The sequence below is a fragment of the Lissotriton helveticus genome, chromosome 12, assembly GCF_964261635.1.
Source record: "Lissotriton helveticus chromosome 12, aLisHel1.1, whole genome shotgun sequence".
Classification (NCBI taxonomy): domain Eukaryota; kingdom Metazoa; phylum Chordata; class Amphibia; order Caudata; family Salamandridae; genus Lissotriton; species Lissotriton helveticus.
In genome coordinates, this window is record NC_136073.1 from 63902133 (window position 1) to 63926809 (window position 24677).

Genomic DNA, 24677 nt, shown 5'->3' on the forward strand with positions numbered 1-24677 from the left:
CAAAGCACTCACCAGGAAATTACTCGGTGGGCTTGCTGTGCAGAAGTCGTGCAGTCTTGGCGATGGCCGGTCCCTCGAGGTCTCGTCGCACCCACGGTTCTCAGCTGTGCTGTAGAGGTGGGTAGAGGTCAGAGGTGCCAGGGAAGCCGGGTCTCGTCGAGCTGGGCAGTCGGATTCCGGAGGAAGGACGTGCAGCAGACCGCAGTGTTCTTAGATGGTGCCTGCGGATGCAGGGTGACTACTCCTTAGCCACAAGGGAGAATCTTGAGGAAGAAATCGTGAAGTCCTTTCGTGGAAAGTGGTATCTTGATTCCAAAGATGATCTGATCTGGAAGGGGGCCAGTCTCTACCTTTATCTGGGAAAAGGGGGCTGGCACGCGACTAGGTCCTGCCCTATGGGTGGGACCAGGAGGGGGGTGGTTACACCCACTTCCTTGGCGGGCTTTTCCCCAGCACAGGGTCTGGAGTGACCCTGGAACTGGTTCCAGCCAGCCTATGCACAGTGAGCACCGGGGTGCCACGTGCAGTCACCTTCCTCTAAAGCCCTGCCTACCTACAATACACAAAACCCTGTCTGGGACGGTGCTGGCACCGCCCCTGGCAGGAAACCCTTTGTCCTTATCTCCTGCTCTGGGAGGACTCCCAGCAGCAGGAGGGCAGACTTGTGTCTCGGTGGCAGCATCCATTTTGTGGATGCTAAGGCTCTGTCTGACTTTTAACCGGGTTATAGGTTACAGGCATGTCGTGTCCCTCTAGAAGGGTGGAATGCTAACCCCGTCGCCAGAATTGGCGAGGGGTTAGTATTCCAATTCGTATGACACCTTACTCGACATGTTTTGATAAAGCGATACCAGAGTTGGCACATAACCGCGAGGATTATAATGCACTTAAGAGTATATGGTATGCGATATCATGGAAACGGCTAAGGGATGGATCCCGAAAGCCGCAGACAGGCTCAGCTCATGCCAGAGCACCATCTCACACGATTCCAAGCACTCTGCCTTCAGGATTGTTAAGGCCTGCCATAGGAGTGACTGATAGGAGATCTGTGTGTCCATTTTTAGGGTTAGATATAGGTATACTATATCTAAAGCAAAGGGTGATTACACCACCTTGCCCCAGCTGTCAAGCAGCCAGTTGTGTCAGATTTGGATGGCCATCCAGGGGTGGCATAATACATGCTGCAGCCCCTGGTAGGCCCTGGGTACACCTATGCCCTGGGTACCTAAGGTACACTGTACAGGGACTGATAAGGTGACTCAGTATCCAATTTAGATATGTACCTAAGGTACATGGAATCCATTTTACAGAGAGAGCAGTAGGCCTGTCGCCCTGAATAGCAGGGTCCCAGGTCAACTAAGTCAGAAAACCAGCAAAACACCAGGCAAAAAGTTGGGGGCAACCATAGTCAGGGATCAACCTTCCTACATAACCCCCCCCAAACGAAAGGAGATAAGGCTATCCTTGTCCAGGTAAGCCTATATTGCCTAAGTGGCCATTTAAGGAAGTACCAGCCCTGGCATGGTTACCCCCTATGTCATGGTCCACTAAGCAATCCCTCACCCTAAGGGTGTCTGAGGGTCTCCACCATAGGGAATCTCTACCTGTGGTGTGTTTTGTCAAAGAAAAAGGCTGGTGCTGAAATGGAGTACTGAAGTGAGGCTCCACTAATTTTGGGCTCAGCTTCCTCCAATCATTTTCCACCATAGAGGCCTTTCTTTCCAAGACTGAGTTGTTTTGGGCTCTCAGGGTCAACCTCTGGCTACCTACAGCTGGAGGTTGGGTCCCTCTGTTTGGTTTACTGGAGGGACAGGTCAGGTCTGGGGCCCTCAGGTCCCAAGTTTGGCTGTGCCCAGCAGTGTCCAGCTGTGGGAGGTCCCTAACTAATTTTAAGGGGGATCCCTCAGGAGTATGTTTTATTTTCACTGGGCTAGGACTACTAGCTTCAGTGCCCTTAATCTGCTGATTGGGAAATTCTTTTGGACAGGGGGCCCTTTGGGGTCCACCACTGGCCTCCCTGACCTCTACAGCCCTGGGCTGACTGAGGCAGGGTAGAGAGGGGCAGGTTACCTGCTCCAGACTGGGTCCCACCTTGGAAGGGTCCACTGACATCAGGGGTTCTGCCAGGCTAGGCCTGACTACCTCTGTGGCAGTTTCTTCACAAGGGGTCAGATCAGTTCCCTGAGGAGGCTAATCCTTTCCTAAAGTCTGGTGGGAGGGAGATTTCTCTTCCTCCTCAATACTCTCTGTCTGAGTGGAGTGATCCATAGTTTCAGGCTTCACAACACTGTCATCTGTCTGAGTTTGAGCTGTGGCCATCACAACTCTCCCAACCTTTTCAGGAGGGGGCTCAGTTTGGGTGTGGGCTGTGACCATCACAGCCTTGACAACCTGTTCTGGGAAGGAAGTTGTCTGAGATTGGGTTGTGACTGGCACAACCCTCCTGACCTGTTCAGGGAGGATATCTTGGACTGGGGCTGTGGCTACCACTGCCCCACTAACCTTACCATGGATGTTCACCATTCTAGAATGGGTTTCTTGCTCTACTTCAGCCCAGGCTGAGAGCTCTAAATCATTCCCCAGTAGGCAATCTACAGGCAAGTTTGGTGACACTGCCACTCTCTTGGGGCCAGTGACACTTCCCCAGCTGAGATTTACTACTGCCATGGGATGAGTTTTCTTCACTCCATCAATGTTTACCACCTGGTATGTGGCACCAGGTAAAAGTTGCCTTGAGGGGACTAGACTCTCAGTCACCATAGTGATGCTAGCCCCTGTATCTCTATAGGCCTCAACTTTTATACCATTGATGAGGGGCTCCTGTCTGTACTTGCCCAAAGTGTTGGGACAAGTTGTGAAGTTGGCAAACCCCATGCCAGTCTCACAGACAAGAGTATCTAAGTTTGGGGACCTGGTTAGGCCAGAGTCCCCAGGAACTCCCAAAGTAAATGCACCCAAATTCTTGGGGGCACTCCCACCACCTGGGGGATTACTACTAGTAGTAACAGGAGGTTTGGGAATGTTACTTGGGGGTATGTTTTCCTTATTGTTATTCTTTGGGCAACTGCTGTCAGTTTTTAAATGACCCACCTGTTTACAGGGATAACAATAAGGTTTCTTCTGGTTATTGGAAGGATTCTGGGACCCACCCCCCTCAGAGGATTTTTGGGGCCCTGATGTGGTTTGGTCTGTAGATTTATTCCCACCCTTCTCTTGAGGCTTGGTTGATTCCTTTTTCTGGTCACCACCTTGGTTCTTGGGCCTAATCCTGGTTCTGACCCATTTGTCTGCCCTCTTACCCAATTCTTGGGGAGAGGTCAGATCAGAGTCTACCAGGTGCTGGTGTAATAACTGGTTCTGACAATTATTTAAGACTTGCTCTCTCATAATTAGATTATACAATCCCTTGAAATCAGTAACCTTACTACCCAGTAGCCAGCCTTCCAAAGCCTTAGTGGCACAATCAACAAAGTCTGACCAGTCCTGAGACTGAGTTTTCTGGGTGTCTCTGAACAGCAACCTGTACTGCTCAGTGGTTAAACCAAACCCATCAACCAGTGCATTTTTCAGGACCTGGTAATTGTTAGCATCCTCCACTCTTGTAGTGAGGAGCTTATCTCTACCTTTACCATCAAAGGAGAGCCACAGTATAGCTGCCCACTGACTCTGGGGAATGCCCTGCACAGTGCAGGCCCTCTCCAGAGCAGCCATCCATTTCTGGATATCATCCCCTTGCTTAAAGGGGGGCACTATTTTAGTCAGGTGTTTAGTATCTAAACCCTTCTCTCTATCTCTTGGGAGATTGCTGCCACCAGTGGGAGCTAGCCCACTCATCTGCTGCTCTCTTGCCAGGGCAAGCTTCTCTTTGGCCAGGGCAATTTCTTCCCTTTCAATCCTCAGTTCAGCTTGTCTCATCCTAGCTTCATGCTCCTTTCTCTGAGGGGAAGTAAATCTCCTCTGTGGAGGATTCCTTCTCCCCTGAGAAGAGGCATTAGAGTGCAGAGATCTATTGGAGTCCCTAGAAAGAGATCTATCTCTCCTAACTCCAAGGTTAGGCCCACTTCGGGTTAGTACTGGGGGGCCCCCAGATCCTAGCCCAAGTAAGTCTAAGTTGGTCCTAGTTAGCCTTCTGACTACCTCAAGACCTTTGTCTACCTCATCCCCAGAGAGTACCTCCTGATCCTCCTCCTCAACTGCTGAATCAGTGTTGGGGAGGTCTGGATCCCCAGAGGTTCCCTCTAAGGCTGGCATGCTCTCATGTAACTGAGAGAGCTTTCTGGCATCATATGTCTCTAAGAGACCTATCAGAAAGGGAATGGTGGGGTTAGACCCCTGCTTCAGTTTCCTGGAGACACAGAGTTGCCTCATCTCCTGACAATTGAGAGCTGCATATCTTGAAGTGACCTGTGGAGGGTCAACACTGACCAGGGGAGTCTCAGTAGAGTCCCCCTGAGTCGACATGCTTTTCTAGTGAGGTGTAAGTGGTGCACTTACCTACACTATATGTTTGCCTACTGATCCCTTGCTAGAGTTGTAGTTTAGGGTGTGCTAGGCCCTAGGAGCTACAACAGCTGGTTCAGTAGAACTCAGAGTATTCTAAGCTAAGTTATATGTACCTTTAGTACTTATGTGATCTTTCACAAGATATTCTTAGGGCATGTGTGGTAAAACAACAGCAAGCTCAAATCCCAACCGCTGCTCACCAATGTGAGAAGTTGGCCTGGTGTGCAGTGCTCACTATTCTAGTGATCACTATATATCAGTCCAAACAACCCTTATTGATGATTGGTTGTAAGTCAACCTTATAGACCAGCTATCCTAGTAGCATGGATACGAGCAGTCTAAGGCTAAGACTCTAGAGGGCGTGTTAAGCCAGCTGTTTTACCATCACATTACCCCTTGAACACCCAGTGAAAGGACACCACACAAGTGTTATGAAAATAAACAATTTATTTATTAGAATCACAACAACCCTGTACTCTTTATGAGGACAGGGTGCTAAGCACACAACAAAACTCTTACGAAAATACTTTTAAGTTAGCACGTTACACAAATGCCCGAGGGGCACGAAAAACCATATACGCTAAAAGTGGAATGCGAATTACTAGCAGGTAAGTAACAGTTCTAATAGGCTTTGGAATCGCTAGGACTGGACTAGGGAATCGTTAGATTACTACTAGGAGGCCCAGGGGACTCGGGTGCAGAGTGTGCACTCTCACGCGGGATGCGGGACAAAGTCTATGGAAGCTAGAATTCACAAAGTTAGTGTTCACGGGCGAACCCGACCTGGTAGGGAGAAAACGACAGTGGATCCTGACCCTTGGATAGTGAGGCTATGCTGGGACACCGGAGTGCCGAAGTTACCTAGCCCAGGGGCTGCAGCTGCATAGGTCTGAAAAGACGTCGGGGATCTCTTTGCCGGACCAGGAGCCTGGAAGGAAGAAGTTGCTGGCAGGCGACCAGTGAAGAAAAGTTCGATGGATCCAAGCCTGGATCAAGGAAGAAGGAAACCTGAAAGCAGAGGGGACCAAGTTCTTGAATCACTAGCCAGTGATTAAGTGGGCACCAGGATGGCACCGGGCGAAGTCACCGCAGTCAGGTGGGTGGGCGCTGCTGGGCTCTGCAGTTTCTCGGACCAGGAGGCGTTGTCGGCGACCAGGATGGAGGTGCGAGCTGTCCCACGAAGGATGAAGTCGTTGGCGTCGAAGTTACCCAGGATTGGGCAACAAGCCTTGGCTAATTCAAGCCCACGCGGTGGACTCAAAATGGCGTCTTGAGTGGACCAGGAGGGTCCAGGGTGCTCCTCTTCTGGGAGGGAGCAAGGGCCAGTCTGGAGCAACCAGACCAGCAGCAGAAATGTCGTCGGGCGTCGTCAGGAAGGCCACAAGCCAACGGGCTAGTAGCCAAACAACGCGGTGAGCAGCAGAAGGCAGAAGGGCCCCACGCCGATCGTGGAGATGCTGGGGGGCTGCTCTTCGGTGCTGGAGCTGCTCAGGGTGGGGGCTTCTCGGACCCCAAAGCACTCACCAGGAAATTACTCGGTGGGCTTGCTGTGCAGAAGTCGTGCAGTCTTGGCGATGGCCGGTCCCTCGAGGTCTCGTCGCACCCACGGTTCTCAGCTGTGCTGTAGAGGTGGGTAGAGGTCAGAGGTGCCAGGGAAGCCGGGTCTCGTCGAGCTGGGCAGTCGGATTCCGGAGGAAGGACGTGCAGCAGACCGCAGTGTTCTTAGATGGTGCCTGCGGATGCAGGGTGACTACTCCTTAGCCACAAGGGAGAATCTTGAGGAAGAAATCGTGAAGTCCTTTCGTGGAAAGTGGTATCTTGATTCCAAAGATGATCTGATCTGGAAGGGGGCCAGTCTCTACCTTTATCTGGGAAAAGGGGGCTGGCACGCGACTAGGTCCTGCCCTATGGGTGGGACCAGGAGGGGGGTGGTTACACCCACTTCCTTGGCGGGCTTTTCCCCAGCACAGGGTCTGGAGTGACCCTGGAACTGGTTCCAGCCAGCCTATGCACAGTGAGCACCGGGGTGCCACGTGCAGTCACCTTCCTCTAAAGCCCTGCCTACCTACAATACACAAAACCCTGTCTGGGACGGTGCTGGCACCGCCCCTGGCAGGAAACCCTTTGTCCTTATCTCCTGCTCTGGGAGGACTCCCAGCAGCAGGAGGGCAGACTTGTGTCTCGGTGGCAGCATCCATTTTGTGGATGCTAAGGCTCTGTCTGACTTTTAACCGGGTTATAGGTTACAGGCATGTCGTGTCCCTCTAGAAGGGTGGAATGCTAACCCCGTCGCCAGAATTGGCGAGGGGTTAGTATTCCAATTCGTATGACACCTTACTCGACATGTTTTGATAAAGCGATACCAGAGTTGGCACATAACCGCGAGGATTATAATGCACTTAAGAGTATATGGTATGCGATATCATGGAAACGGCTAAGGGATGGATCCCGAAAGCCGCAAACAGGCTCAGCTCATGCCAGAGCACCATCTCACACGATTCCAAGCACTCTGCCTTCAGGATTGTTAAGGCCTGCCATAGGAGTGACTGATAGGAGATCTGTGTGTCCATTTTTAGGGTTAGATATAGGTATACTATATCTAAAGCAAAGGGTGATTACACCACCTTGCCCCAGCTGTCAAGCAGCCAGTTGTGTCAGATTTGGATGGCCATCCAGGGGTGGCATAATACATGCTGCAGCCCCTGGTAGGCCCTGGGTACACCTATGCCCTGGGTACCTAAGGTACACTGTACAGGGACTGATAAGGTGACTCAGTATCCAATTTAGATATGTACCTAAGGTACATGGAATCCATTTTACAGAGAGAGCAGTAGGCCTGGGGCCCTGAATAGCAGGGTCCCAGGTCAACTAAGTCAGAAAACCAGCAAAACACCAGGCAAAAAGTTGGGGGCAACCATAGTCAGGGATCAACCTTCCTACAGAACGGAAGAACGATGATAGAGGAGCATGATTGGGCTCAGTGAAGTAATAAAGGTTCTGGAGTTCGAATTAGTGCCACAGGTAGTGAGAGTTGCAGCAGGCCAGAACACAATGTGCAGGTGTCTGCCCAGTGTGCAACACACAGTTTCGATTGAATTATGATATTAACAGAATAAAGAAAGATATAAACGCTTGCATATTCAAACAGTATTAGTGAAGTTTAACTTAATCTTTTGATCTGACCTCCCCTGGCTAACCACACTCTGGGCTTTGCACCAGGAGCAAAGCAGCACATTGTGCCAACATCCTGTTACTGCAGGCAGGACAGAACAACGCAGGACAGTGTAGTCAGTTTGATTTGCATTCTTCGTAGTGGAGATTGTGAAAGAATAAAACATTAAATATGTATGCAGAAAGAAATTTAGACTTTCTCAGAATATAAAGTTTGGGTAATGGTCATACATTCTGGATGCAGGGATGTATATATATTTGTATTTTTAATATTACGTTTGGCGCCACAGTGTTTTGTTTCTCCCCATGTTGTGTCTTAGGTCCAAGAGGAGAAGAGATGTGTTTTTTTCGTACATGTCTATCTTTTGTTCTGTAGTAGGGGATCTCTGTGTAGTCATAATCTAGTGAATAGTCCCGCCCATGTGCGTGGACCCCGGAGCAATCAAAAATAATCTCTTAAATTGTCAAAAAATGCAGACCTGCACAGACACTTAAGAGAGAATTTAAAGACAGATAATTCAGCCTATATCCACAGGCTACACTGTCCAGTACTTCAACTAGAACTTCCACCAAAAACCCACAAACAGCACAGCCTGTCCAGATTTCTCCACAGAGAAAAACTGTCCTTTACCAGCAAAACCCTCTGGAATGATAGAGAGGAAGGAGTGGACAGACAAGCCCCATAGGCTGCCATTATGTGGTTCAGAACAGGATACTGTGCCTTTAAGAGAACTTTCCAGACCCCTCTCAGTATCCCAGAATGCACAGCAGGTCCCTTTTACTTTCAGTTCTTTTTTCCGGCTCCTGCAAGCAGGACCCTGGAGCATTGAGCTCTCCCTTTTCAAGGGTTTATTTGGTGATTTCTTACTTTTTCAAGTATTTGAGTGCTTTTATTGAAGTACTTTGGTGCTTTCTTCCTTGTGTGTGTCTTTGTGCACTCTCTTATTTGTCAAAATGCCTGCTTTGTTTGACAAATGCCCAGAGTGTCAGAGGAAGAAGGCCAAGTCGGACCCACATGAGGTGTGCATCGTCTGCCTTCCCTCATCTCATGTCCCAGAGGAGTGTGGCATCTGCCAGACATTATCCACTAGGACCCTGAGAGAGAGGATGAGACCCTGAGAGAGAGGATGAAGATCAGGCTCCAAGGCCTGGAAGATAGAAGGCTGCAGGCACAAGGTGGGTCTGGGCATACTTCATCTGCCCATGCTGAGGTCTCTGGGGGGGCTCTCCAGAGGCAGGAAGACCAGCAAACGTCCTATTTCTCTGCCGACGTCGATAGCATCGACGACGGCGTCGAGACGGATGACTGCAGTCTGTTCCCCGTCTCCCCAGGGCTCTGGGTTAAAGCGGCGTCGACGTTCGACGTCGAGGGGACTGACTAAGCCGCCGTCGACGGTGTCATCGGCGTCGTCGTCGAGTCATCGTGGGAGTTCGGCCCGGCGTCGGCGCTCGCTGTCGAGGCGACACCGCCGTTCGCCGTCGGCAAAGAGGAGGAGCATCCTCGACGTCGAGGAGGACGTCGAAGGCTCGCAGGCGTTCGACGTCGAGGAGACGCTCGGCGTCCTGATGGCGTTCGCCGTCAAGGAGGAGACGCTCGACGTCGAGAGGACGACAAACGTTATAGAGGAGCAGACGTTCGCCGTCCAGACGTGGCTCAACGTCGAGACGATGGCGTCGGTCGGCGTTGAGACGACGTTCTTCGACGCCAAAGAAGCGCAGAAGGAGTTTGGCGCCAGGAGTCCCTCTGGGGCGCGTCGGCGACGTTCTCCAATAGGAGACACTGCCTCTCCATCGCCTCCGCCTAAGAAGAAGAAGGAGTCACCGGGCTCGGTGTACTCCGAGGTATATACACCTTCTAAGCCAAGGTCGTCTACTACTTCTCATCCCTTGCCTAAGGAACCTCCGCCACGGAATCCCACTCAGCCTCCGGTTCCACCGCAGATTCCTCCTCATGCTCATCCTCTGCTACCCCCTCATGGACTGCCTCCAGTTCCGCCGAGGACGGCTTTGCTACCACGGTACCCGACCCCTCAGCCGAGGGTCCCGGTCAGGCCGCAGTCTCCTACTCCTTTGAGACCTGCGGAGCGTCCGAAGCCGAGGAGATCGCGCTCTCGTTCCGGACAGAGGGAGAGGTCGCGGAGTCGTCATCGTTCTTAGGCAAGATCGAGGCGAAGCCACACGGACTCTTCTGGGACCAGGGACTATTCGACTTTGTCGGAATCCCCTGGGACTATTCGACTTTGTCGGAATCCCCTGGGACGAGGGTGTCGCCAGTAAACGACATCGTCTCATTCCAAGATATTCTGCTGAGGGGTGCGGCTAAGTTGGGCATCACGGTGACGGTGCCCACGCCCACAACGTCTGTGATTTTCGAGACCCTACATAAAAAGCACCTGCCTCGGCCGTTGCTAGCCCTGGTACCAGGATTGGTAGAGCCCGGTAAGGGGTTGTTTCTCACCCCGGTGGTGACGAAGGCGACTCCCTCCAGGCTCCTCAAGAAGTACCGGGCTTCGGATTCTGACCCGGCCTTTCTCAGGATGGATCCGACACCAGACTCGGTCATAGTGACGGCTGCTAGGAAGCAGAATGCCACCACCCCGTCGTCTACGGTACCTCCTGATAAGGAGAGCCACCGGTTAGACTCGGCAGGCAGGAAGGTCTGTGGGACGGCGTCTACTGCAATGAAGGCTGCAGGTGCCGCGGCTTTGCTAGGCCGATACGATCGAGCCCTGTGGGAGTCCCTCCAGCAATTCGTTGAGCTCCTTCCTCGAGAGAAGAAAGAGGACTTTCAGGAGATTCTGAATGAGGGGCTATTGGTGTCGAACCAAGTCATCAGCGCGGCTGCTGATGTGTCTCTTCTGGCGGAGCATGGGTATTGCCATGGTGTCAACCAACGGCACCACGCTTGGCTTTGCCTTACATCCCTCAAACCAGAGGCTCAACAACGGGTGGCCAACCTTTCTTTCTCGGGGGAAACCCTGTTTGGCAAGCATGTGGACGACGAGATGGCCCGCATGAAAGCGGAGGCCGAGACCCTGACGGCCATTGGGTTGGAGAAGCCCAAGGAGATGAAAACCTACCGCCCGTTCCAGAGACGGTTCGGGGCGCAAGGCAGAGGGTGAGGGCAGGCTTCGGGACAGCAGCAACAACAGCAGCAGCAGTTCCGGAGGGCCTTCCAGAAGCGCCAGAAGGGCAGGGGCGGCCAACAGTCCGCGGCGGCGAACAAGGGCCCGGCTGGGTCTAGGCCCTGAGCGGTTACTTCCCCTGCATCCGTTACCCACTCCGGTGGGGGGAAGCGTTCAATTTTTTCTGGCAGAGTGGAGAAAAATTACTCAGGACAAGTGGGTGCTGAATATTGTTTGCAATGGATACAGTCTTTCGGTTCACCAGCCCGCCTCCAGCAATTCCACCGGTCAGCTCGCAGTTTCAGCTGCGCGAGCTCCAGGCGGAGGCCGATACCCTGTTAAGGAAAAGGGCGATAGAAGACGTACCTCTGTCTCAAAGGGGAAGAGGTCTGTACTCCCGGTGCTTTCTGGTTCGCAAGAAGGACAAGAACGAGTTCAGGCCCATTCTGGATTTGCGACAAGCAAACAAGTGGATTCGCAGAGAGAAATTTCGCATGCTGTCGTGGCATCAGATTTATCCTCAGCTGCAACAGGGAGACTGGCTATGTGCTATAGACCTACAGGATGCATACTTCCATGTGCCCATTGCACAAAAACACAGGAAGTTCCTGCGATTCCAAGTCGGCGCCAATCATTATCAGTACACAGTATTGCCATTCGGGCTGAAGTCTGCGCCCAGAACATTTTCGAAGTGCATGGCAGTGGTAGCTGCACACCTGAGGAAGAACAAGGTGTTTGTCTACCCGTACCTGGACGATTGGTTGATCAAGGCCTCCTCCATCTCGGAAGCTCAAGCGCACTTCCAGAAGGCGTGCGTTCTCTTGAACAAGCTGGGATTGCACATCAACATGTCCAAGTTTGTCCCGACTCCGGTCCAGTGCATACAGTACTTGGGAACCTCCATCGATACGATGTCGGCAAGCGTGTCTCCTTCGGAGGAGAGACGATTATCACTCCTTTGGAAGGCTCAGTCTCTTATGACCGCTCCATCTACAACAGTGAGGACGGTGTCTTCTCTACTGGGGTCGATGGCCTCTTGTATCTTCCTCACGCCACACGCACGGCTGCACATGAGACCATTGCAGGAGTGCTTGGAGGATCAGAGGAAAGGGTCTTGGGACGACAAGATACAACTGACTCTGCATGCTCTTCAGTCTCTGAAGTGGTGGTGTTCAGCGGAGAATCTACTGAGAGGGGTTCCCTTCCACAAGGACATTCCAACACAGACTATCGTGACGGATGCGTCTCTCCACGGCTGGGGGGCTCACTCCGGAGACTTACAGATACAAGGGACGTGGTCCCCAACGGAGTCCACGTATCACATCAATTTCCTGGAACTCAGAGCTGTTCACTTGGCACTGAAGGCCTTTCATCCGTCCTTCCAGACCAACTCTCTGCTTGTACAGATGGACAATACCACCACAATGTATTACCTCAACAAGCAGGGGGGCTCGAGATCGCGCACTCTGTCGCGATCTGGCGCTGGCTTCTAGCCAGAGAACTGACGATAACGGCTACCCATCTACCAGGTGTGCAGAATGTTCAGGCGGACGCAAGAGCAGACTGATTCAGGAAAACCACGAATGGGTCATAAACGACGCAGTACTAGGAGAAGTCTTCACAAGGTGGTGGACTCCAGACGTAGATCTGTTCGCCACCGCCGAAAACAGCAAATGCCGAGACTTCGCCTCCAGGTACTACCAGCAGGGGCCCCTGGGGAATGCACTATGGATCGACTGGTCGAACAGCTTTCTGTACGCTTTTCCACCCATTCCCCTGATTCCGGCGGTGCTCACTAAGCTGTCCCAGTCCAGGGCGCGGATGATCCTGACTGCCCCGGAATGGGCCAGGCAGTGGTGGTTCACGGACCTGCTTCACTGGTCTCTCCTTCCTCACATACGGCTGCCGTGCCGGCCGGACCTTCTCACGAAGTTCTGGGGGCAGATGGTGCACCCCAACCTCTCGTCTTTGAGTTTGGCGGCATGGCTCCTGAGATAGTGCAATATGGCCATTTGAATCTACCAGAGGATTGTATGGACATACTGAAGGAGGCTAAGCGACCTTCCACTAGGACTTCCTATGCTTACAAGTGGAAGAGATTCTGCATCTGGTGCAAGTCTAAGAACTATGACCCAACGACATGTAAGGAAGATGTCATCCTTCTGTATCTTCTACATTTGGCGCAGTCTGGCCTTAATGTCCATTCCATTAAGGTTTATCTAGCTGTGCTGACTGCCTACAGGAAATGCCCTTCACAGACTTCCTTCTTCCAGATCCCTGTGATCAAGGACTTTTTCGAAGGCTTTAAGAAAGTGTTCCCTCCTATCCGGCTTCCTTCGCCTTCATGGGAATTGAATGTGGTGCTGTCCAGATTGATGAAGGAGCCTTTTGAACCTATTCATAAGGCTTCGTTGCAGCACCTGTCCTGGAAGGCGGCGTTCCTCTTGGCCATTACATCGGCCCGCAGGGTGAGTGAAATTCAGGCGTTATGTTGCCATGAACCTTATACTGTATTTCATGCTGCTAAGGTTGTTATGCGTACTCACCCTAAATTTCTTCCAAAGGTTATATCTGATTTCCATGTTAACCAGACCATAACTTTACCTACGTTTTTTCAGAATCCTTCATCTCCAGCGGAAAGGTCTCTGCATTCCCTGGATGTTAGGTGGGTGTTGAAATTTTATCTGGATAAAACCAAAGATATTCGTAGGTCAGACCAATTGTTTATCAATTATGGATCAGTCAGGACCGGTCTTGCTACCTCAAAACAGTCCATCTCGAGGCGGATTGTGTCCTGTATACAATTGTGTTATCAGAAGGCTAATAAGACCTTAGGGGGTAAACCTAAGGCTCATTCCACCAGGGGCAAAGCTCCCACGACGGCTTTGCTACGTAATGTTCCAATTGCAGAAATCTGAAAGGCGGCCACTTGGAAGTCGGTCCATACCTTTGCTAAGCATTACTGTCTGGACACTGATGCCAGGACAGACGCTCAGGTTAGGCAGGCTTCGCTGCGATATCTGTTCGCACAGTAGTGGTGTTATTTCTCTTCTTTCCACCGCTGTTTTGGTGTGGGGATGGGCTTGCCATTCTATTCACTAGATTATAACTATACACAGAGATCCCCTACTACAGAAGGAGTAGTTTCTGTACTGTAACTCCAGTTCTGTAGTAGGGGTATCTCTGTTATAGTCATAAACACCCGCCCTCCTCCCCGGTGGAGAAAGATATTATGTAAGGAATGCTACAGGTCTGGCGTGTTACGCCATCAAAAAGAACTGAAAGTAAAAGGGACCTGCTGTGCATTCTGGGATACTGAGAGAGTTCTGGAAAGTTCTCTTAAAGGCACAGTATCCTGTTCTGAGCCACATAATGGCAGCCTATGGGGCTTGTCTGTCCACTCCTTCCTCTCTATCATTCCAGAGGGTTTTGCTGGTAAAGGAAAGTTTTTCTCTGTGGAGAAATCTGGACAGGCTGTGCTGTTTGTGGGTTTTTGGTGGAATTTCTAGTTGAAGTACTGGACAGTGTAGCCTGTGGATATAGGCTGCATTATCTGTCTTTAAGTTCTCTCTTAAGTGTCTGTGCAGGTCTGCATTTTTTGACAATTTAAGAGATTATTTTTGATTGCTCCGGGGTCCACGCACATGGGTGGGACTATTCACTAGATTATGACTATAACAGAGATACCCCTACTACAGAACTGGAGTTACAGTACAGAAATTACTCCTTTCATGCTGTGCTTGTTGTCAGCTGATACCCACTTCAGTGCAAGGGGTAACACAAAAAGCCCAGAGAGATGGCATGTCAACGTCCCTCACCCCTGCCAACTACCTCACAGAGTACCTAGCAGCATAGAGAATACATCTTTGTTTTAATGACACATCGAAATCACTGCGATCACTGCGCTACTACATGATCTAGTAGAGGGCAAGTTACAAGTAGGTCAACCCGCAGGAACTCATGACCACATTGAGGCGCAGTGCTGGGTCTGTTGTGGGCTAGTTTGTATGGGAAGAGGCCCCCAGATACACTGCCCTTATTAACAGCCCGTCAAAATCTTGCTTACGGACGGACCTCCCTCCCATGTCCCAGGTGTGCGAATGGGATCTCTTTAAAATAAGGCTTCCAGGGCCGGCCACATTTGCCGTCTTTGGCAGAAGTATAGAACTTCTTAAAAAAATATTTTTTTTTTTGTTGTACTTGTATAGCGCGCAGCTACCCGGACCGGGTCTCCCGGCGCTTGTACTCATACTGCTAAGGAACCCTTCCTGGTTTTCCTTGTGAAGTGTCCCCTCCTGGGCACCCCCATGGTGAAACCAGGCATCCTCAGGCTGTTGGGGCCGATGTGGAGATTAAGCAAGCTATTGCCCAGAGTTGCAGCGTGGGACCCATGATTAGAATAGGCTTGGAGGGGAGAATATCCGGTCAGAGGAATTTGAACCCGAGACCCGCCGAGGCGGGAATTGAACTCTGGTCCCAGGCCAGAGCTCTGCATCAAGGTCTGCCGCTCTAACCATTGAGCCACACTTCTCCACAGTTAAAATCTTAACTGGTTGCAACATGCAGCCAGTACTTTGTGACCAGATTTTTGTGCCTATGACCCATCGTTTTCTTAAAGCACGTAATCCTAATATCTCTGTTTTGAGCCCAACAGTTGTACTTTAAAGGCATCTGATCCTTTCAACTTTTAATGATGTACACATGCTTGTATCAACTTTGATTCACTGATTGACTCCTGCATATATCAATATATTTTAGATTTTAAAGGACTACTCCCTTCTGTTATTTGTGTGCATACAGTAACCAGCTGTAACTTTCTGAACACAAAACAACCGGTATTGCAGAGGACACTTGTAGTCTGATGTTGGGGCAATGTGAGTCTACTTTCATGTATGCAATTGTTCTCACGCCTGGATTCGTTAGGATTCTATGTTTCACTGTTAAGTTTAACCCTATTTGTGAAGACCCCTGAATATTTCAACAAGCTATTTTGGTGTTTCTTGCTAACAGCAAGTTATGGGAAATCAAACCAGCAAGCTGGACAGGGGACGCAGTGTGCATGAAAGTGAAACTGTCCAGTCATATTTTTGAGCTATCACCGAGAGAGTCGCAGCCACGATTGCGAATGAACACAGTGCAGATCTGAAATCATGTGGGTTAGCAAGCATCTGACAGTCACAACACAATCATGAACTTTTTAAAACTCAAAGTCCTGAGGAGTGCTCCAAAAGCAGAAACAAATTTGATGAGTCATTACTAGCCTCAATTTAGGAAGGTGTAATAACATCTATTCAGACCAACACATTGCCACTGGTCTGGTCATATTTTTGGTTAAATATGCCAGAGGTTGCTAACAAGTCAACCTTGATACCTCTGTACTTATAAATTATTATTGCAAATAGTACAATTGAGGGACAGAATGCAGATAATGTCACACATTCACCCAGTACAGAGATCTAGGCCTAAAGCCTTCGTGCTTTTGCTCCCTGTGCCATTCCAGTTTGCACCCAGCCATATGCAAATCAGTCTTCATTTGCATATGACCAAGTCTAAACTGGGGTTGCATAGTGAGCAAAAGAATGATGGATTTAACTCAGATCTCTTGCTTGGGGGTGAATGTTTTGATTTATTCTGCATTCTGTCCATCAATTGTATGTCTTTGTACTGCTGGTGTATTCAACTGTGTAGCCTTGGCCTGTGTCATGTATGTGCATGTATGTAACTTGCATGATCGAGGTAACTATTAGCGGCGATACCACATGTCTCTTGGACCTCTTCCAAGTGCTCGCCGTTGTTTTTACCCAGCATCCCCCCACCCCACCGCTACCTGCCATGGGCGGCAATCTGAGGGATAGCCCCGGGCTCCAGAACCTCTAGCTACGCCACTGGTTCAAAGCAAAACAGTACTTGGCATTGCCTAAATGATTTTTGCTCCCACGATGAAAACAAAAGAGTGCATACAGTTACCAGCTTTAACCTTGGGTGAAGGTAGAGGAGGTGAAATCCGCGTTGTGTTCTCAATGGGAACTTTGGTGGACTTAACATTGTGCTTCGATGACAGTAGTTTAATTTAAGTGGATTAAGAAGAGTTGCTCTTTTCCTTCATGCAAAATTGTGAATGTTCTATTCTTTTCGCAATCGTGATGGCTGTCTCAAGATCGGGGTCGTCAGAAGAGAAACGTTTCTCTTGAATTTTCTTGTTGCAAGTGCGTTCGATTAATTGATCATGTATGATCTCATCCCTAAAGTCTCTGTAGTTGATGTGACAGAAAGAGTTCTGAGCGCAGAAACAAAATCATCGATAGATTCACCAGGAATCTGGGCACTTTGCAGGAACTTGAGACGCTCAAGTACTACATTCTTCTTGGGGTTAAACCTTTTGTCTGATGTCTTGATCAAAGATGCATAGTCATCGATGAGTAAGGAATCACCATCATAACCACCACTCTCACGAGTGTTAACGACTTCAAGGGTTAAAGTTTTCACAATGCTTCTACCCTCCGCACCCAGATTATACATAAGAAGTGCTTTTTTCTTTTTTGTAGTTAATGTGTCACCTTCGATGGCTTCCAAATACCTTTCAGATGTATCCTTCCGCTGTTGCCATAACATGGGAGGAGAACCAGGAGATTGAAGAAAGGGTGGCGGAGTTATTACGTGATCCATGCTGAAACCGAGCGTGGGTGAGTTGCTGCCCACTTAATTAATACAGAAGCAAGAATAATGGATACACTTAAATATAAAGCATTTTTATGATGCAGCTGTTGATGAAAGAAAGAATAATGCAGGAATAAGCTGTGCACATCAGCGAATACTTGAAAGATGTGCGAATAATCTTATAAGCGTTGAACAATTGTGGACTTCACTTTGAAACAAAGTAGAATTAAACAGTGCACTTCAAGATCAAATTTACAGCTGTGCGCATCAGCGTGAAAGTACAAGTGGCGTTATTAGAACTGATGCGCTAATAATTAATGGGGAGGTCCGATTTGCAGCTGTGCACATCAGCGTGACAACAAGCTTGGTGTTGTCTTGACAACACAATGGGAGAATCAAAGTGAGCCCACGCAGCGTGAGGACGTTGCGTGTGGGGGTATCGGGCAAGACAGGCAAACTCCGAAGACGCACAGCGCTTCAGGACGTCACAGGGAGAGAGCGCGCGAAGCAACGACCGCTTCAATCACGTGTGCCCCAAAACAAGCAAAAATACCTGGCCCAAACACTACCAAATTGACGTCGGAACCTCTGGACAGGAACAGAACCACACAGGAATCCACAGGAGTCCACAAGGATGACGAAACTCCAAGAAGAGGCGCAGGTAATCAGAAAACGCAACACAGCTCCAAGCAGGAAAGAGGCAGGTCGAAGGCAGATCGACACTGGTGCGGTCAGGAAAAGGAGGGCGAGAATGGGACAACTCGTCGCCAATGAAAAGAAGCACTGGTACAGTTGGGTGAGTACTACATTTATTCATGTCCCATCTCAGCAGCTCCCAGGCAGCAACTGCCAGACTACCCACATTCTATGTTCCAGTCAGGGAACATGACCATAGAAACATTCTATGCAAGAACGTGCAGGAGGTCAACAACAGCCCAAACAAAGATGGCCGTCCAAGCATCACAGTGCGATGAAGTCACATGGTTAGACTAGTAACAGCGGTAGCCAAGCAACAAAGGCCGCAGGATTGTTATCGGATTGATGACGTGCCAAAACAGCTGAGCAAGGAGCGGCCTACCTTGATGGATCGAATGAAGTGAAATGAGGCGCACGCCACTGAAAGTGCACTCGAAGCCCTCACCTGACTTGACAGGAGGCAGGAAACTCCGGACAGCAGGCGAAAGGCTGGTCTCAAGTTTGATCGGGCGTGCCTGTCCCTCACAGCAACAGAAGCACCCAACAAGGACGAAGGCGACAGATGTCGGTTGGCGCACAGCAGGCTATCGCAAATGTTTTCATCGCCAATAGGAAGTGATGAACTTATGCGGAGTAAGTTAAGAATGCTTATTTTCTTTATCAAGAATGTGCGCCCATGACATAAAACAGGATTGCCACGTATGTTCTATCTGAGATCGTGACAGCAGCTGACATACCAGTCACTGTCAGAATCAACGTTCCAATATGCTTACATTCTAACATTCTACCTTACTTACCACAAAGGGTTGCAGATGCTTGTACAGTCATTTCTATAACATGAGTCTAGCTGGTACAATCACAAAGAGATAGGCCTTCACTTGAATGGGACAACGGCATTGGCCATTGCACCCATGTCGTATTACAAACATGTGGTACAAAAGGGGGTGGTGATGGACGGAGCACCTGAACCAATCAAACACTCACACCCAGTCAAAAGATCTGGGTTTGATCCATCACCGTTCTTTAGCCCACTCTGCCACCCCAGTTCAGACATGGCTATATGCAAATCAGTCTGACCCTGTGCCTCATGGGAACAGTCCAGCCCGAACTGCCAAGCCATGCCTTCCCAGGACTGGAAACAAGCTTCCGAGGACCAGTTTCTGGCATTACAGCCGTCTTCAGCCCGGCTTGCTTGAATCCAGTGGCAAAGTGAGCAAGGGACTCACGTCTGAGCATACCCTGCCACACTTATGGCGGCCATAGCGGTACAAAAGGGGGTGGTGATGGACGGAGCATCTGAACCAATCAAACACTCACACCCAGTCAAAAGATCTGGGTTTGATCCATCACCGTTCTTTAGCCCACTCTGCCACCCCAGTTCAGACATGGCCATATGCAAATCAGTCTGACCCTGTGCCTCATGGGAACAGTCCAGCCCGAACTGCCAAGCCATGCCTTTCCTGGACCGGAATCAAGCTTCCTAGGACCGGTTTCTGGCATTCCAGCCATCTTCAGCCAGGCTTGCTTGAATCCAGTGGCAAAGTGAGCAAGGAACTCAACGTCTGAGCATACCTTGCCAACTTATGGCGAACAAAGCGGTACAAAAGGGGGTGGCGATGGACGGAGCATCTGAACCAATCAAACACTCTCACCCAGTCAACAGATCTGGGTTTAATCCATCACCGTTCTTTAGCCCACTCTGCCATCCCAGTTCAGACATGGCCATATGCAAATCAGTCTGACCCTGTGCCTCATGGGAACAGTCCAGCCCGAACTGCCAAGCCATGCCTTTCCTGGACCGGAATCAAGCTTCCTAGGACCGGTTTCTGGCATTCCAGCCGTCTTCAGCCAGGCTTGCTTGAATCCAGTGGCAAAGTGAGCAAGGGACTCAACGTCTGAGCATACCCTGCCAACTTATGGCGAACAAAGCGGTACAAAAGGGGGTGGAGATGGACGGAGCATCTGAACCAATCAAACACTCTCACCCAGTCAACAGATCTGGGTTTAATCCAAGGTTCAAGCAAGCCGGGCTGAAGACGGCTGAAATGCCAGAAACCGGTCCTCGGAAGCTTGTTTCCGGTCCAGGGAAGGCATGGCTTGGTAGTTCGGGCTGGACTGTTCCCATGAGGCACAGGGTCAGACTGATTTGCATATGGCCATGTCTGAACTGGGGTGGCAGAGTGGGCTAAAGAACGGTGATGGATTAAACCCAGATCTGCTGACTGGGTGTGAGTGTTTGATTGGTTCAGATGCTCCGTCCATCACCACTCCCTTTTGTACCACTTACATGAACATAGACAGTTATAATTAGTGTCAAACTAAGTGAGAGACTATATACTAGATGGACAGCTACTTACAGATGTACAACAAATAGAAATCTAAAGCCTTCAAGTAAATTTGTGTAACATGTTGGTTGTTATTTACCACCCATTCCTCCACCCAATCAGTCAATCATTCATCCATGTAGCCATTAATTGATCAATTTATTTATTCAACCACCCCCACATTCATTGATCCACCCTAGTACTCTCGATTCATCCATCAATTAATTCATTCACCCAGCCCACATTCATTCATTCATCCATGCATACGCTGATGAATTTGTTCAGTCGCCCTTCCCTGTCCAGTTAGTCTACCTTTGGGAAGAGGTTGAACATCTCCAATGACACGTTGACTTTCTTGTTTTTTTGTGTTTCGTAGATTATATTCTGGCCTAGAGGTGCGTTCTTCTGCGTCACAATTAGCCAATCAGACGCGTTGCAACACTGCTTCATTGCAGACCTGTGGGGAAAATTAGTGTATAGTTTTTAAAATATTTATTACGGAGGCTAAGCTGTTTTTAAGCATTCGCAATAGTGATTGGTTAGGGCACCAAGGCACAGAGAAATAAACTGCCCGAGTCACAAAAACACATATATGTTTGCTTACAAAGACTTACACATACCATTGTAGAGATCACAACCTTCAACCCTATTCAGAAAAAAAGCCATACCTGATGGAGATTTAACCTAGCAACCTACAAGCATTTTTCTATATTATAAAATCCTTCATGTGTTTGGAATCTGCATGTCCATGCCCAAGGCTAAGTATTTTGTGACGTTTTAGTGAAAACATGTATCTTTTTTTTTCATTCACCGGAAAAAGTATTTTATGCTTCCCCCACTAGCACACAGTATTGGCAGTGTTCCATACACTTTCCCATGCCTCATACATCTGTGACACCAAGTGGCAGATGTATTAGACACGGATCGCAATATACTGCTTGTAAATTGAGGCCAGTAGTTTTGCGACCAGTGTGGAATTTTGCAAAACGACCTATGTACTAAAGACTCAGTCCATAAAATTCTGAATCATAGTGGGATGCAATCTGACCTACCTGTTCAATAGTCAAGAAATAGGTCACAAATTGTGACTGACTACGATTGGTGGCCATTACAGGGATGATGGCTCGCTGGGGTGAGCAAACCACCATGTCTATGATCACTTTTTAAAGATTTTTTTTAATGCCGCCGATTTTATTTCATGGGTATAAGGCTGCATTTAAAAAAAAGTTTTTAACTTTATAAAAGCTTGTTCGAGAATAGATAGTGGTCCCATGGACCACTGCCTAGCCCCAACAAACATTTTTTTTCAATCGCAAAGTCAAGGGTGTCTCCTGGGCAACCCCTTCCCTTTTGCACATGGGCTACTGCCCCAACTTGAGGGTCCATCATTTTTCACTGGTTTGCCACTGCTATTTTCATCCTAAACCATTGACACTTATGGATAAGTATAGCAAATTGGAAGGGACACTTTAAACAACCCCCTTGCAAACAGACATTTTTTATTCATTTCTAAACACCTTTTAGGACTTGGAAAAAAGTTACTGACTCTAACGTGGGTTTAGTGCATAGCAAAGAGCTTATTTGCTATCATAAACTCTGAATCTACACAATACAATTGCAACAAAGGTATGCCCAACCACACTACCAACCAGTTTCTGCACTCTACATATATGTGTTGTCCAACTCCATGGGTCAGCTGCCCAAGACCCCCTTGATGCGATTTTGACAAGCAAGGATCTGGCCTCTCTCTCTCCAATATACTCCCTGTAAACTGGTCTGATCACCACCTTATCCTCTTCACCCTGAATAGCCCTACTCCTCGCCCCTCCACTGTGATCACTTTACGTATGAAACTTACTCGCAGCCTTCACCTTATCCCACCTGGCGAACTGGAATCTACAATTAAAAATCACTTACTCCTCCCCCTCCCTCCCTTAACACCAACAACCTTACTGACCATTACAATAATTCCATTGTGAAGCCCTTGTCCTAATTGCCCCAATCAAACTTAAAAAACAAAAATACATCCCTCCCAAGTCCTGGTTTAATGCTGAACTTAATTGTGAAAGGCGGACCCTCAGACAATCTGAACGTGCCTGAAGGAGTCATCCCACCTCTGATACCCTGGCTCTCCGGAGAACTACTAGAGCCCAATATAAAAAACATATCTTCAACGAAAAGGCCTCCTTTCTCCGGTCTCAACTTGACCAGGCTAGAAACCGCCCCAGATAACTCTTTAATATCGTCAAAAGACAAACTACCTCAGGCCCTCCCAAATTAGAAGCCTCTGTGGATAGATGCAAAGAAATCGCCAGTTTCCTTATGAATAACATCAACAACATTGAACTATCCTTCTCTTCCCCCCCCCCTCTCTCTCCAACCTCCCCTTAACCAATGCATCCTCCCTAACATTCTTAACTCACCTTCATCCTCCCCTCCACCACATCTCGACCCCTCTCAACCCACCCCTGCCCTCCCCCATCTCGATTCATCTCGGACTGGACTCCTTTTGAAAAACAATGCTTCATGGAGCGAATTTGGTCCAATTTTTGAAACCACTATCATCAACATCATTTCTAAACTCAAACCATCCTCACACTCCAAAGACCCTCTTCCCTCCCACTTAGTTCAAGATCTCAAATTTATCATAGCCCCAATTTGGACCGATATCATCAACTCCTCACTTTCCACTGGCTGTGTTCCTGACTCCCTTCAGCTAGGGCAAATCTCCCCGATTCTTAAAAACCCCTCTGCTGACCCTAATGACCTTAACAATCTGTGCCCTATCTCTAACCTTCCCTTCCTCTCTAAAGCGCTTCAAAAATGTGTCCTATCCCAAATAGATAACCATATCAGCTCCTTTAATCTCCTCAACATTTTCCAATCTGGCTTTAGAAAGGGACGCAGTACCGAAACTGCTATGCTCAATATTACTGATGACATTCATCGCTCTCTAGACAAAGGTGAATCCTCTCTATTAATCCTCCTTGATCTCTCGGCTGCATTTGAGACTGTCCACCATCCCACTCTTCTTAATACCCTCAAAGATCGCTTTGGTATTGAAGGCACTGTACTTAAATGGTTCTCCTCATTCCTCCAAAATAGATCTCAACAAATTAAGCTTGATCACTGCCTCTCCAAACCTCAACCTATCTCACTCGGTGTCCCCCAAGGATCTATCCTTTCCCCCAGCCCTTTTCAATCTTATCATGGAACCACTCACCCTCATTCTCAAACAAGCCAAAATCAATTATCACCTCTATGCCGATGATACTCAACTTTACTACAAGATCAAATCCCACAATGACATCCTTCACCTCAATGATACTCTGATGAAAGTTCATACCTGGTTCCAGCTCAACCATCTCAAACCTAATCCTAAAAAAACAGAAATCATCCTGTGCACTCCCAAAAACAACCCCCTTCCCATTCAACTCTGGATTAATGATATCAAAGCACTTAATTGCACCCTCTCCACCTCTAATTCTGTGAAATCACTAGGCATCAGCATCAACCAAAATCTTAACCTCATCCCCCACATTAAAAATGCAGCCAAAAGTGCTCTTTTTACCCTTCACCACCTCAAAAAAATTAAACCTTTTATTCCAGCTGATGATTTCAAAATCGTGATACGTGATACAATCACTTGTCCTTTCCAAGATCGACTATGGCAACGCCATGCTTGCTGGCACCCCTAAAGTCCACCTTGCACCGATCAAATCTGTTCTCAACGCAGCCACCAGACTTATTTCTGATTGTAAAAAGTTTGACCATATCTCCCCTGTCCTCAAAAACCTAAACTGGCTTCCAGTTGAAGGACGATCCACATATAAGATTGCTTGTATCACGCACAAAGCTCTTCACCAAAACACCCCTTCTTACCTTTCTATCAAGCTACAAAAAGCAAGATGCTCCAGGTCCCTGAGGAGCACTAACTCCCTTACGCTGATCCCTCCTAAACTAAAACGTAAAAAGACCCAATCTCGTGCATTCTCTGGTACGGCTCTGACGATTTGGAATTCGCTCCCCAAAGACCTTCGCTGCAACACCTCTTACCCTCTCTTCAAAAAAAGACTCAAAGTACTTCTCCTCAACAAACACTGGGGTTCCTAATGTTTTTGACTCTGACCCGCTCATTACCGCTCTACTGTGGCTCACATTTTACCCATCCGCTCTCCTTCTTTCCATTCTCTCACTCCCC

At 48.8% G+C, this 24677-nt stretch overlaps 1 protein-coding gene across 2 annotated transcripts in view; it reads right to left on the reverse strand.

Moving 5' to 3' along the window:
• Positions 1 to 24677, reverse strand: part of LOC144799022 (alpha-2,8-sialyltransferase 8F-like) — a 654797-nt gene that overhangs the window by 73690 nt on the left and 556430 nt on the right. For both annotated transcript variants that reach the window (XM_078670177.1, XM_078670180.1), the window contains one exon: positions 20789 to 20933. In XM_078670177.1, the coding sequence (XP_078526303.1) occupies positions 20789 to 20933 (145 nt within the window). The remainder of the gene's footprint in view (positions 1 to 20788; positions 20934 to 24677) is intronic.